Genomic DNA, 13,142 nt, shown 5'->3' with positions numbered 1-13,142 from the left:
GGGTAAGGGGTGGTGGTGTTAGTACTGGTGGTGGTGAAGGAACCAATGGATAACGATTTGTGTGATTAAACATTTGGTGCCCAAATATCACCACCACATCACATGACTGAAATGAATCTAGATTTGGGGAGATTTTTTGCATGCATCTGGTTTTACGTTCTTTTTGTGCCTCCTCCTACATTCTTGAAATTGTATTTCATAGGGGTTCACTTCATGGTAAAGGCAGGAAATTGTGCGGATGGGGCATAAACACTGCTCAGAAGTGGATATCTTCTGAAATTTGAGATGGATAAACTTCATTTACTTGCATTTATTTTTCCGTCACAGCCCTGGCAGTGCGTTAGCAAGGTCCTTAAATATTGTTAATTGGCTTAAGAGCTTAGGGCTTTTTAAAGGCTGCCTGCGTGTGGCTAAATTCAGCAGCAACATGGAAGACACTACTCATTTGAGGCGTTGGTTTGGTGTGAGAAACTACATCCTACTGTATACTATATGAAAGCTTTGGGCACTGAAGCAAAAATGCTTTATCAACCGCTACATAGCTGAAATAAGTTGACCTGCTGTACAGTTACAGACAGAAGTGGTTGGAAAGGGAGTAGGGAGAATGAACAAGATTGCAATTCAAAAAAGGAAGAGAGAAAGATTTGTGAAATGATGCACACCAGTTATACTTGATGGTGGGCAGGGCACAGTCACATCGGAATGGATGCATGCTCTGGAAGCAGGTGTGGCCAATTCTAAACCTGGGAGCCATATTGACATAAATGGATTTTTCCAAGTTTAACAGGATTGCAGGGAGGGGGCTACGTGTGCGTGAGGCCTAGGAGCTTATGCTCAGCTTAGCAGTGTGCTGTACAAGAGAGGCCAATGAGTGGGATTGTGTGGTTATTAAAAATGTGTGTGTGGGGCGATGGCAGGGTTGCCAGATGAGACTGATTCCAGCCTAAAAAAATGCTCAAAACCCGCCTGGTAGCACTAAATTTAATTTCTATTGATTTCTATGGCGATACATTGGCAGAAAAAACCCACCCAAGTGCCTTGTATACCCACAGACGGCCATAAGCAGCCCAATTGGGCAGAAAACTGCTCAATCTCTCAACACTGAGCGATGAGCTAAGCGCCACCGAGAGGCCTTGGTGGGAGTCACACTACAGTTTGCATAAAACCATGAATAGCCCAACAGGGAAACTCCAACTCCCATTGTCATTGTGACACCGCACACAGTGCTCACTGCACATAAAGAAAGTCTGATGATATAATATTACCATTCCATAAATTAGTATTAGTAAGAGCATTTGTATGCTCATGAATGTATTTATGTTTCCTGTGAATTTCACATTAAAATTCAGCAATATTAAAGGACAAAAGTGGACCCCAGAATAAGCTTGGGAGCGCACCTCCAGAGCTACACCCACACACAGAGGTCTGGCAGGAACCAGGCTACTCAACACACCCATTGAAAAACAAAACGCTAGCGGAATATCTGAGACCATCCACTTTAACATGGCTTACACCTATAGCATTGCAGGCCCTTAGCATACTGATGCGTCAACCAAATTGCATTGAAATCAATTGTGATCAAATAACTCTCTGAGTCTCATCTCATCTGACCACAGTTTGATTTACTCAAAACTGCTTCAGTGATGTTCAGATGTGCTTTGACGTATACCATATGCAAAAGCTCTTGTGATAACCCCCCCGCCTCAACCCTACAAAAATAACTCTTTTTTAACATTACCCACTGTCCTTTTATGTGGTGAAATCCAGGGGTGGAAAAGTAACTAAATACTTTTACTCAATATTGTACTTGAGTAGCTTTTATGAATACTTTGTACTTTTTAAGTATTTTTTTAAATTAATACTTTTACTTGTACTTGAGTATATTTTGACCCAAGAACTTTACTCAATTACACTGGAACCTGGCCTGAGTACTGAGTAAAAAAAATTGACTGAGAGACAAAATGCCATGCACAATAATGCCACAATCCGCCGTAAATGAAAGATTGTGCAGGATGGCACACAGCATTTCCACTATTTTACTATCTTGTATCAATGTATTGGATGATGGCTGGTGCCAAGCAAGAGATAGAGGTTATGGAGGACGATATTCAAGAAAAATAAACATGACATTCTCAAGAGGAAAGCTAATTAAAAGTAACTAAGTACTTTTACTCAAATTACATTTTAAGTGAAGTACTTTTTACTTTTACTTGAGTGGATTTTTAGATAGGTACTTTTACTTGTACTTGAGTAGAATTTAGGCAAAGTAAAGATACTTTTACTTGAGTACACATTTTCTGTACTCTTTCCACCTCTGGTGAAAACTGCTTGCTAATTCGCCTAATACAAAGTGACGTCACCCAGGAACATATGGAGTGTTTGTATGACAGACAGCAGAGGGCGACGAGTCTATAAGTGATTGGAAGGCAGGTTTTGAGCTGCGCTGTCTGAATGGAGCACAAATCCATGCAAGTGGGGAGTGTCAGAAAGGCTTTGGGAGTGTACTGTCATATTTACAAATCAGAAACAACATGCCACCTACTGGCTATGCAATGTATTGACACAGGTGAAATAGAAATAACTTCAGTTTATTATTTTGTAAAAACATCACATCTTCATATTATATACAAGTAATTGAAAAATGATTAAAAAAAATCACACCATTGCAAATTCTAAAATTGTTCAAGTGCTCTCAAACAGTGTACTGAAATACAAATGATGGAAAACCACCTTCTGTACATATCAAGTCATATTCCGAAAGAATTGCGAGTACTGATGGAATATTGGCAGTAGAAATTCTGGGAGGCTGTGTTCTACTTTCCCTTGTCCACCCAGGCAAAGAAGTTACACCTGGCCTGGGGGTTTGAGGCATGTCCCTGCGGTCGTGCACACACAAAGAACTGGCGCCCCATGGTGGGGCCTGCCTTCTTGACCGTGCGCAGGACGCAGGGCTCTTTGTGGACCTTGCAGAGGGGCGGCTGTGGCGGACCACACAGGACCGTCTTCCAGAAAGCTGGGCACGTCCCTTTCTTTGATTCCCCTGCATCTCCAATTGGCATGTCTCTGCCATTGGCCAATTCCTGATCTTTGGTGATGTCCTGGGATAGATCATTCCCACCTTGTTGATTACCAGACAGGCTCTCTTGTAGGGAGTGCCCGTTTCCCTCTGTAGGCCCACTGGCCGACTGGTCATGTGTTGTTTTTTCTGTCTGTTTCGCGGTTAGTCCTTTGTGTTTGAAAAAGTTCAATAGGCTTCCCTGTGATTTCACTGCTGCTGCTGCCTTGCTGCCCGCGTTGCTCTTCTTGCTCTTTGGTACGGAGGCCTCTGCTGCTGTCCCATCGAGCCACCGCTTCCTACCACCCTCAACCCCTGAACCAAAATGGCTGACATTCTTTTGACTCCTCTGGGTATCCTGATTCTCTGCCTCTCCTTGGGAATCAGCTGTGCCTGCTGGATGCTGCGGCTTGTCAGCAATCTTGACCAGGAAGCGGGAGAGGTTTTGTTGTTTGCCGGCGAATTCGGGCATGTAGCGCGTGCAGAGGGCTGGGTAACGGGGGCTGGGTTGGATCTCGCAGCGCAGCTGGCCCCAGACAGGGCAGTGGTCGGAGCCCTCCACCTCGGGCATGATGTCCGCGCTCACAAACAGCTCTGCCAAAGCGTGGTCGGCGAAGATGTAGTCGATGCGTGTGCCGTAGTTGGTCTGCCGCGCTCCGGTCAGCGTGTTCCAGCAGGTGAACGCCTGTGGGAGAATAGAGAGGAAATATTTATTTATCAATCTCATGCAGTGGTTCTCAACCTTTTTTTTTAACCCATTTTGTCCTAAGCCGTTTTTGGGAAAAGGTGCCCTCTGCCTCTTAAAACTTAAATATCTCAGCCTTCGAAGTACATAAAAACATAACATTTAAAAGAAAGGACCCTCGTTTTGCATTAGAATGTATTCATTCAGCTCTCTGACATACCCACATTCTTAATGAAAGAGCTCAAATCTCAAGAACCTGAATGCAGCATATATGTCGCTCCAGGACAAAATGGGTTAAACAAATGCCCCCTTCAGCTCATCATAAGCCTCCCAACGCCCCCTTGACTTCATCATAAGTTTGCCAATGTCCCCCTTAACCCATTGATGCCTGATGTTGCGTTGCGCAACATTGGCCCTGGCGCCTGGAGCTGCATTACGCAACATTGAGGATCATGAGATTTGAGACAACTTAATTGAACATCTCTGTTTGTTTGAGATGAATGAACACATTCTAATGAAAGATGATGGTCATAGTGTTTAAATGCAACTTAAGTGCATATTTTTATGTGCTTAAGAAGCTGAGATATTTAGGTTTTTATAGGCTGAGGGCAGCTTTTCTGAAAAAAGGCTCAGGCATTCAGCACCCTTTTTTGCAGGTGTCTTAGGCGTCAATGGGTTAATATTTAACTCCCCAACACCCCCTGGAGGGCTGTCATGCCCCCATTGAGAAACACTAATCTAATGTTTATCGTTTGCCAAGTGTCATACACACAAATAGAAATTCAATGGCAGTAAACCTTGGTGTCCTGCCTTAAGAATTGATATTAAACATGTATGTGCTAAAATGTATATATTACGTCAGAAAAAGAGAAAAAGATGAAAGTTTGCCTGCGGCCGTGTGGGGTGGAACTGGCGGAAGGTGTCCACAAATTTTCCACCAGAGGACGATGTTGACGTTTGCGAAGAGTGAAGAGAGTCGGAGTGATGTAAACGGGACACTGTTGGCGCGTTGGAGCGATCGTCACAATGATCTTCGTCTTCTTGATCATGTTCTTCTTCATCATCATCCTCAGCAGCTTTAGCACCAAACAGGAAACGGGTAAGCCACTTCCTGCCCGGGTTGTCTTCAAAAGTATCCTGAGTGTGGGGTGAGTTTGGAATTGGAAACCGGTTAACATGGCCAGATGAAATGAAGTAATAAATGTCTGCAACACTGTTAATGCTCCCAGTAGTTTAATGGCATGAAGTATCGGACCTTAGTCCTTCTTCAAGTGTAACCTAACAGTGTTTACCGTGGTTACAGATCGCCGCCCGGATCAAGCACAAGGCATTGACCCTTGCCTACAAAACCATCACAGGAACGGCCCCAGCTTATCTGAAGGACCTACTAACGCCTTATGTTACTGGAGGAGAACTGCGCTCATCCAGCACAAGCCGTCTGGCTCTGCCATCCAGTCGCTCTAGGTACTCCCAGTCAAGATTGTTCTAGTGCTTGAGCTGGCCTTGCCCCAGGGCAGACTCTTGACATGATGTTTAGTTTAGTTTAGTTTGTGTGTTTGTGGGTGTGTGTACTCGTTATTTACTCTTTATATTAAAAAATAAAATAAATACAAAAAAAACCCTCTTTGCAACTGCACTTGTTGTTCTGTATATCTCCTGTGCACTTTGTATTTGCTTGTGATGTTGGCTTGATTATGTCCTCGTTTGAAAGTTGCTTTGGTTATAAAGCGACTGCCAAATACAATGCAATGTAATGTAATGTAATGTGTTTAACAGTGTTGAGGACATTTATTATTTACTTCAGTCATTTTATTTTGTCCAACACCTGTGCCACTCATGGACACACATTCTCTGCCGTCTAGATGAAAGGAAGACCTTAAACAATTACTTTTGCTACATTCTGAAAAATTGTGACTACTCCTGTCAGCCAAGAACAGGAAACTGAGGCTACAATCCGCACAGGCTCACCAAAATTAGATGATGGAATATTGGAAAAAAACATTGCCTGACGAGTATCAATTTCTGCTGTGACATTCTGCTGTGACAGAATTTGTTGTCAACATTATGAGAACATGGGGCCATCCTGCCTTGTCTCAGCTGTTCAGGCTGGTGGTGTATTATGGTGTTGGGATGGGTTTTTTTTGGCACACTTTGGGCCCCTTAGTACCAAGCATTGTTGTGAGCATTGTTGCAACGCCACAGCCAACCTGAATATTATCGCAGGCAGTAAAGTCAGTTCTGAGGCCAACAGGGGCCCCAACCCAGTACTAGCAAGAAGATGTACCTAATAAAGTGGTCCGTGAATGAATATGTATTCACGATTCCATCAATGAAATGCAGCTTTCAAATGCTAGCAGTACAGAAAAGTGATGGTAGAGAAAAATAAAATGTGTGAAAGGGTAGCATAAATTCAGGAAGTAAACTACTAAAAAGTTAGGTACTCTACCATTAAATTGAAAAATATGTAATATAAGTATTGCAAACCTTACTTTTATGCTGCATGTTTAACAGATTGTATAATATTCAATTTGCATTGAACATAGTCTATGCATATTGTGTAGATATTGCAGGATTTTTGCACTAAAGATTATACACACTGTTACTTTCCAAACAGGTTGTAGTCATTCATGCTGTCAGTGTTTGAGATGGTGACAGGAAGCAAGTGGGAGAGAGAGATGGGGGAGGATCCGGAAATGCCTACTTTTTTGTTTTAGGGCAGTCATGGGTAAGCGGTTAGGGCATCAGACTTGTAGCCCAAAGATTGGTAGTTCGACTCCCGGCCCGCCGGTTTGGTGGGGGGGTGTTATTAACCAGTGCTTCCCCTTCCTCCTCCATGACTGAGGTACCCTGAGCATGGTACCGTCCCTCCACACTTGGGGCGCCATTGTGGGCTGCCCCCTTGCACGGGTAAGGCATAAATGCAATTTTGTTGTGTGCAGTGAACACTTGTTTGCTGTGGAGTGCTGTCACAATGACAATGGGAGTTGGAGTTTCCCAATCAGGCTTTCACTTTCACTTTTATAAGTGTTTTGAGACCATGCTGTATGGTGATATTGCACTCTAACAGTACTTATTATGATTTACTATAAACCGAGTTACTTACACCATCAGGATCACAATGGTCAATCGGCCGGTGAGAGGTATTGATATCCCCCAATACAATCACATGGCTGAGAAAAAAAGGAGAAAATGTGTCAATTAATTTCCAATGAAGTCCCTTTGGTTCCTTCCTATTGACTTTTAAAGGGACACTGTGTGAGATTTTTAGTTGTTTATTTCCAGAATTCATGCTGCCCATTCACTAATGTTACCTGTTTCATGAATACTTACCACCACCATCAAATTCTAAGTATTCATTATGACTGGAAAAATTGCACATACATGAAAAGGGGGATCTTCCCCATGGGTCGCCATTTTGAATTTCCAAAAATAGCCATTTTTAGCGGCAAAAATGACTGTACTTGGACCATACTAGAAAATATTTGTTTATTACTTAGTAAACTTTCATGTAAAGATCAAATTTGGCAATAGGCAGCCCAGTTTCAATGAGCAGCATAGTTGCAGTACCTTTTTTGATTATTGATATCTCTTTAACACTGTTACAAGCACAAGACTGGATGCCCTAACAGTAAAGCCAAAGAATCATCTATTAGAGTGAGATGCTGGACGCCTTGACAGACTGGTGAGGAAGGCGGGATCAGTGGTGGGCATGGAACTGGAGACACTCACCTCAATAACCGAGAGCAGAACACTGAGCAGACTAGACTCTATTATGGACAATCAGCATCACCCCCTTAACGCCACCTTCACTAACCAACTGAGTCTGTTCAGCCACAGACTCCGTGCTTTCACCTGCAGGACTGACAGACTAAGGAAGTCCTTTGTCCCATGGGCAATTCAGCTGTTTAACAACACACAGAAGGACACTAAGAAGAACATCATCATAGGGGACTGGACTGCCTGAGATGCCAGAGCTGGCCCAGCCCGGGAAACCTCTTGGTGTGTGTGTGTGTGTGTGTGTGTGTGTGTGTGTGTGTGTGTGTGTGTGTGTGTGTGTGTGTGTGTGTGTGTGTGTGTGTGTGTGTGTGTGTGTGTGTGTGTGCTGTCCAATAACTGCACTAAGGAACTTTTGACCCTTGACCACTGGACATACTTGTTTTTCCTGCTTACCACAAGCAAAGACTGTGATCTGTCGGAGCTGGCCCAGTTACTGGGGAACCTCTGTGTGTGTGTGTGTGTGTGTGTGTGTGTGTGTGTGTGTGTGTGTGTGTGTGTGTGTGTGTGTGTGTGTGTGTGTGTGTGTGTGTGTGTGTGTGTGTGTGTGTGTGTGTGTGTGTGTGTGTGGTGTGTGGTGTGTGTGTGTGTGCTTGCCTAAAACACTTACCTGTACTTTACAGTGACATTGTAAGAATGTTCAACCCCTATCATACTCTGTACACTGCCTACTTCTACATACTATACTATATCATAGATGTATCCATCAACACTTGTTGTCTACCTTAACTGACAGAGTATGTTTTTTTCTGCTTTGGTCTATCCCAACTCACAGAATGTCTTTTTGCACAATTACCTTTTCTACATTTATCTCTATTATTTTATTTTATTTTCCCCACCCTGATGACTATTCCTGTGTTTATTTTTGTCTTGAAATGTCCATGTGGGCTTTTGTGTATTTGTGTATTTATGTAAGCTACTGGATACCTGAATTTCCCCCTAGGGCTCAATAAAGTTACTGTACTTTACTACTCTACTCTACTAGATACCCCAAACCAAGCCAACTCAGTGCAGAGGAGTGTGCTCAAGTTCGGTCTCCTAAGGGGGCGTTGTCCCCTCCGTCTTCTTCTCTTTCTGTGGTGGTTGGTGATGGCTTGCATAAGATGTGCGCTACCGCCATCTACAGCGTGAAGGGAACTCCATATATTCTCAACCTCAAGTCTCCAGAGGTCTCCTAACCGGAGGTCTCCTAAAGGGGCGTTCACTTGACGTCACATGGATACAGGAAAAGTATGGGCTTGATTTATCCATACTCTAATAGATGATTCTCTGGTAAAGCATTTGGCAACATCTGTGGCAGGAGCCTCTCACCTCCCGGATGCCAGAAGAGCTTCTGCGCGGGCCTGAAGGAGCCGGTAGAACTGCAGTTTGAAGAGTTTGCGTTCTGGCTTCTCTGGGTCAGCCCTCGGGCAGTATACATTCACAACCGAAAGAGTCTGTGATCCATCTGAACCCCTGCTCTCAAATAAACAAACACATATGAATGAGTGACAACTGCATATTGATTACTGCAAGTATACCGTATGGCCACATTTTTATTTTAAAGCAAGGCTAAGTAGTTGTGAACTTCAAAACCTTGTTTACAAAAGGGGGGCCCTAGTGAAGATGGGGTCTGTTATAAAGCAGGCTGCCTTCAATAAAGGCCTGAAGTGCAGGGGGAAGTCCTGGCTTGTGTTCATAGTACGGCCCTTGGACAACTTTTACACCCCTTGGAGGAATTTGAAGTGGCCCCTCGAATGAAAAAGGCTTCCCATCCCTGATGTAGGAGATGCATTGTGTCTTACATTATCTGATGCTGCGTTATGACAGCTCTGCCCTCGTTATCCAATAGCTGCAGCTCCTCAGTGGAGAGGTCTTCGTGGTCACCATAGAAACCAACAGCTTCAGCACCATTATTTGAAAGACCACCAGTCAATCCCTCCTCTGCAGCAAATGGAGTGGCACTATCCTTGCAAAACGTAGCCACACCTTTTGTCAGGAAGGGAATAACACGTCAGCACATTAAGAAATTAACATTTTGTCTATTACAATAATGATGTCTCTAGCCAACTAAGTCATTTAGGCTACTGCATCTTAAATTCCGACTCATTTCCTTTCAATGCCTGAAAAGACCTATCCAAATTGATATGGGTGCTGCACTTCAGTCCTTTGAAATGTTTTCATGACCAGGACTGGACAGGGTCATGAAGGACAGGATGGAGACAGGGTGAAATGACATTTAGACCCTAGACATGGGGCCCTGGTGACTCAGTCACATTTTAGTTCTACCCCCCAGTTCGACACCCTGCACACATAGTGCAGCAAATACCTCAAACAATCGTTCACTTGGTGATGCAAGCATCAAATTTGGGTCAGAGGTGCTTCAGACCCTACCCTTTTAGAAAAGGTCGCTATCCAGGTGAAAAAACAAAATGGCGGCCATTTTCCAAGATGGCCGCCAATTGAACTGCTTTTAAATGGCTTTTATGTATATTTTGATTGACTGATCATATTTTGAATATCTATGTATGGAAATATATTATGTTGAGCATGGAAAATTCAATGATACACACAGTATTGACAATTACAGTATTTTCATAATTACATGTAAATAAACTAACACTCACTGAATGATTAAATATTACAAAAACAGAAGTAGGCCTATAATGATTACATGTTTGTTGTTTGGGTAGGAAAACTCTCTGATACACATGTTATTATTAGTTATTTTTAGTCCTCCACATTTGCAGGAACATAACTGTGTACAGTTGAGGCTAAAGCAATAGCATTAGCATCTTCCTCGGCAGTCAGTCTTGCATCTACATTTTGTCAGTTGCTGGCAACTCTCCGCAAATTGTAGGAAGCTTTGACCAGAGAACTTTCCAGGCCCTCACCATCTTTTTTGCCACCCTAGTTGGCAAGGCTTTCAATTTGCATTTTGCACACAGTAGCTCGGCCCCATATACAGGCAGTTTGGCAGCGGACCGTTTAACATGATGGACAAGGGATGCACTTGTCGGTGGAATGGCATCATAGGATCTTTGTTTCCGAGCAAACAAGTCCAGTCTTAACCTCATCAACCTTGTCTGTTGTGCTGTTCTTGTCATACATATTGATGACAAACCTCTCAAGAAGGTTCAGGTCAGTATCTTCAATTACTTCTGGGTATGAATTGAGCTTTTTGAAGACGTCCCATGTTTGCCATGCTGTTTTCTTGCCTTTGCTATGGAAAGCTGATACAACATCACAGCCAGTGAAAGAATGGAAGGACATCATGCTTTTGGATTTCTCTGGCCCAAGATTCAACACAATGTCATGAATTGGCAGCCACCTGATGGAATGACCATGGCCGAATTCGATCCACATCATCTCTAATCCTGCATACTGGAGAATTTCTTTACATGCACTGGCCATACAAAGACTTGAAATTACGTTTCTTACTTTCCCATGCAGACATAGACATAGACTTTAGGTGTGGACTTAGGCAATTAGACATAGGCAGTACACATGCATTACACCTAGAGTACCTATACAATACCCTTACAGACATATAAAGTGCAAGACTGGGCAACAACAGACATACATAGAACATGTATTAAGAAGAGGTATCAGTTATGTCCTATTGTGACGATTCTGATATGGTGATAGTAGCATTGTGAAATAATAATACATATAAAGTAAGCAATTATAATGTACAATATTTACAACTTTTGGTAGCTAGTTTTCCAGTACAGTCATTAAGTAACAGGCATGAAGCAGCAGCAACATGTGTGTGCATGTTTGTGTGTGCTTTTGAGTTAGTTCAGTGTTGTGTGTGTGTGTGTGTGTGTGTGTGTGTGTGTGTGTGTGTGTGTGTGTTGTGTGTGTGTGTGTGTGTGTGTGTGTGTGTGTGTGTGTGTGTGTTTTGAGTTAGTGCAAGTAGAATGTGCAATCACAATTCAGTGTTGAGGGGGGGTCTATCAGGGATAGGAGGGCAGGTTAAGAGTTCAGCATCCTGATTGCTTTGGTGTATGAAGGTCTTTGTCAGCCTGGTGGTATGGGAGCAGAGGCACCTGTACCTCTTTCCAGAGGGAGACTGAACAATTTGTGTGCAGGGTGACTTATGTCCTTGGTGATCATCAGTGCTTTTCGGGTGAGGCGGGTGGTGTAAATGTATTGTAGGGAGGGAGTGGCGCACCAATGATCTTCTTCGCTGTATTCACAATGCGCTGGAGTGTCTTCCTGTTTTGCTCTGTGCAACCTCCTCCTCACACTGTGTCACACAGCTGGCCAGGATGCTCTTGATGGTTCCTCTGTAGAATGCTGTCATGATGGAGGGTGTAGCACTTGCCTTCTTCAGTTTGCACAAAAAGTAGAGGCGCTGTTTTGCCTTCTTCGCCAGTGATGATGTGTTTGTGGTCCAAGAGAGGGTCGTCGCTAATGTGCACTCCAAGGAATTTTTGTGCTGCTCACTCTCTCCACAACATCATTGTCGATGGTCGTGTAGCAGTTGTTTTGGCCCCTCTGAAAGTTGACAACAATCTCCTTGGTCTTGTTGACATTCAGCAGGAGGTTGTTGTCCTTGCACCATCTGGCCAGCAAGTCTACTTCTTCTCTGTAGTGAGTCTCGTCACTCTTAGTGATGAGGCCCACTAGTGTTATATCGTACGCAAACTTCATCAGATGGTTAGTGCTGTGGGTCGTTGTGCAGTCATGTGTCAGCAGCGTGAACAGCAGGGGGCTGAGCACACAACCTTGCGGGGCCCCCGTGCTCAGGGTCAGGGTGATTGAGGTGTTGTTCCCGACACGTACTGCAGCTCAATGGATTTTTAGCAGACATCTTGTGTAATACGGTTAAAGGCCGAGGGTCTATCCTTTTACCACCCAACCGTTCAAATTATCAAAGCACATTGAGATATGGGACACAACAAGGTTAAGTCATCTTCTGCCCTAGCCTGGCTCCGCCCTACTGGTGACGCAACGCCTTCAGCTACATACAGTAGGGCCAGGAGCTTGCTCTCTCCTGCTACTTTGTCTGGAACCAATCAACTGTGCATTTCCAACCGTCCTGGGTAGAGATGTGTTCAAGGCAGTCACATGGTTTAAGCAGAGACGTTCTATTGGGCTAAGAAATGTTTGGTTTAAACTTCGGCACAGCCCTCAACCAGTAGCAAGCCGAGGGAGGCGGGTTAACCAGGCCATGGAATCAAAGTTCATCCTGTATGGAAACGCTAATCGTTATAGTCCTGGTCAGACCAGAAAACGTGATCTGAAGTCTATGAAAATCAGGCAACTTCCGCCTTACACCCAGCCCGATCGTTCATCCAGTGTCATTTAAGTCCCGTGCAATCTGTACACTATCCAGGTAACTGAAGCCCTGTTACCCTTGGCTCGGCTCTCCCACGCTGGCACATCCTGTCAATTCAGGTGCGGCTATCTAACTAAATTTCGAACTACACTAACTACATTTCTAATTAAGCTATATACAGGGTCTTATTGGATAGCATATGGGAGACTATAAATACTAACAACTAAAGTGAGTATACTAAAGAGTTAGTAAACTACAACTACAGCTATTGTACCACAAGCCGACACTGAACCCCATGCTGAGTCTCACAGCAGTGATGTCACCAGTGTACCCTGGTTGTGCTATAACATCACTCTAATACA

The 13,142-nt window shown here is 43.7% G+C and overlaps 1 protein-coding gene across 1 annotated transcript in view; it reads right to left on the bottom strand.

The window, feature by feature from the left end:
* Positions 1-2,569: 2,569 nt before the first annotated feature.
* Positions 2,570-13,142, bottom strand: part of apex2 (APEX nuclease (apurinic/apyrimidinic endonuclease) 2) — a 13,409-nt gene continuing 2,836 nt past the window's right edge. The window contains exons 3-7 of the mRNA XM_063207577.1: positions 9,299-9,482; positions 8,826-8,969; positions 6,844-6,910; positions 4,629-4,877; positions 2,570-3,740 (exon numbers count right to left, since the gene is read on the bottom strand). Of these exons, the coding sequence (XP_063063647.1) occupies positions 2,814-3,740; positions 4,629-4,877; positions 6,844-6,910; positions 8,826-8,969; positions 9,299-9,482 (1,571 nt within the window). The 3' untranslated portion in view covers positions 2,570-2,813. The remainder of the gene's footprint in view (positions 3,741-4,628; positions 4,878-6,843; positions 6,911-8,825; positions 8,970-9,298; positions 9,483-13,142) is intronic.

Source organism: Engraulis encrasicolus, chromosome 10 (assembly GCF_034702125.1).
Source record: "Engraulis encrasicolus isolate BLACKSEA-1 chromosome 10, IST_EnEncr_1.0, whole genome shotgun sequence".
Classification (NCBI taxonomy): Eukaryota; Metazoa; Chordata; class Actinopteri; order Clupeiformes; family Engraulidae; genus Engraulis; species Engraulis encrasicolus.
The sequence above is the reverse complement of the archived record's forward strand: the minus strand, read 5'-3'. Positions and strand labels throughout refer to the sequence as shown.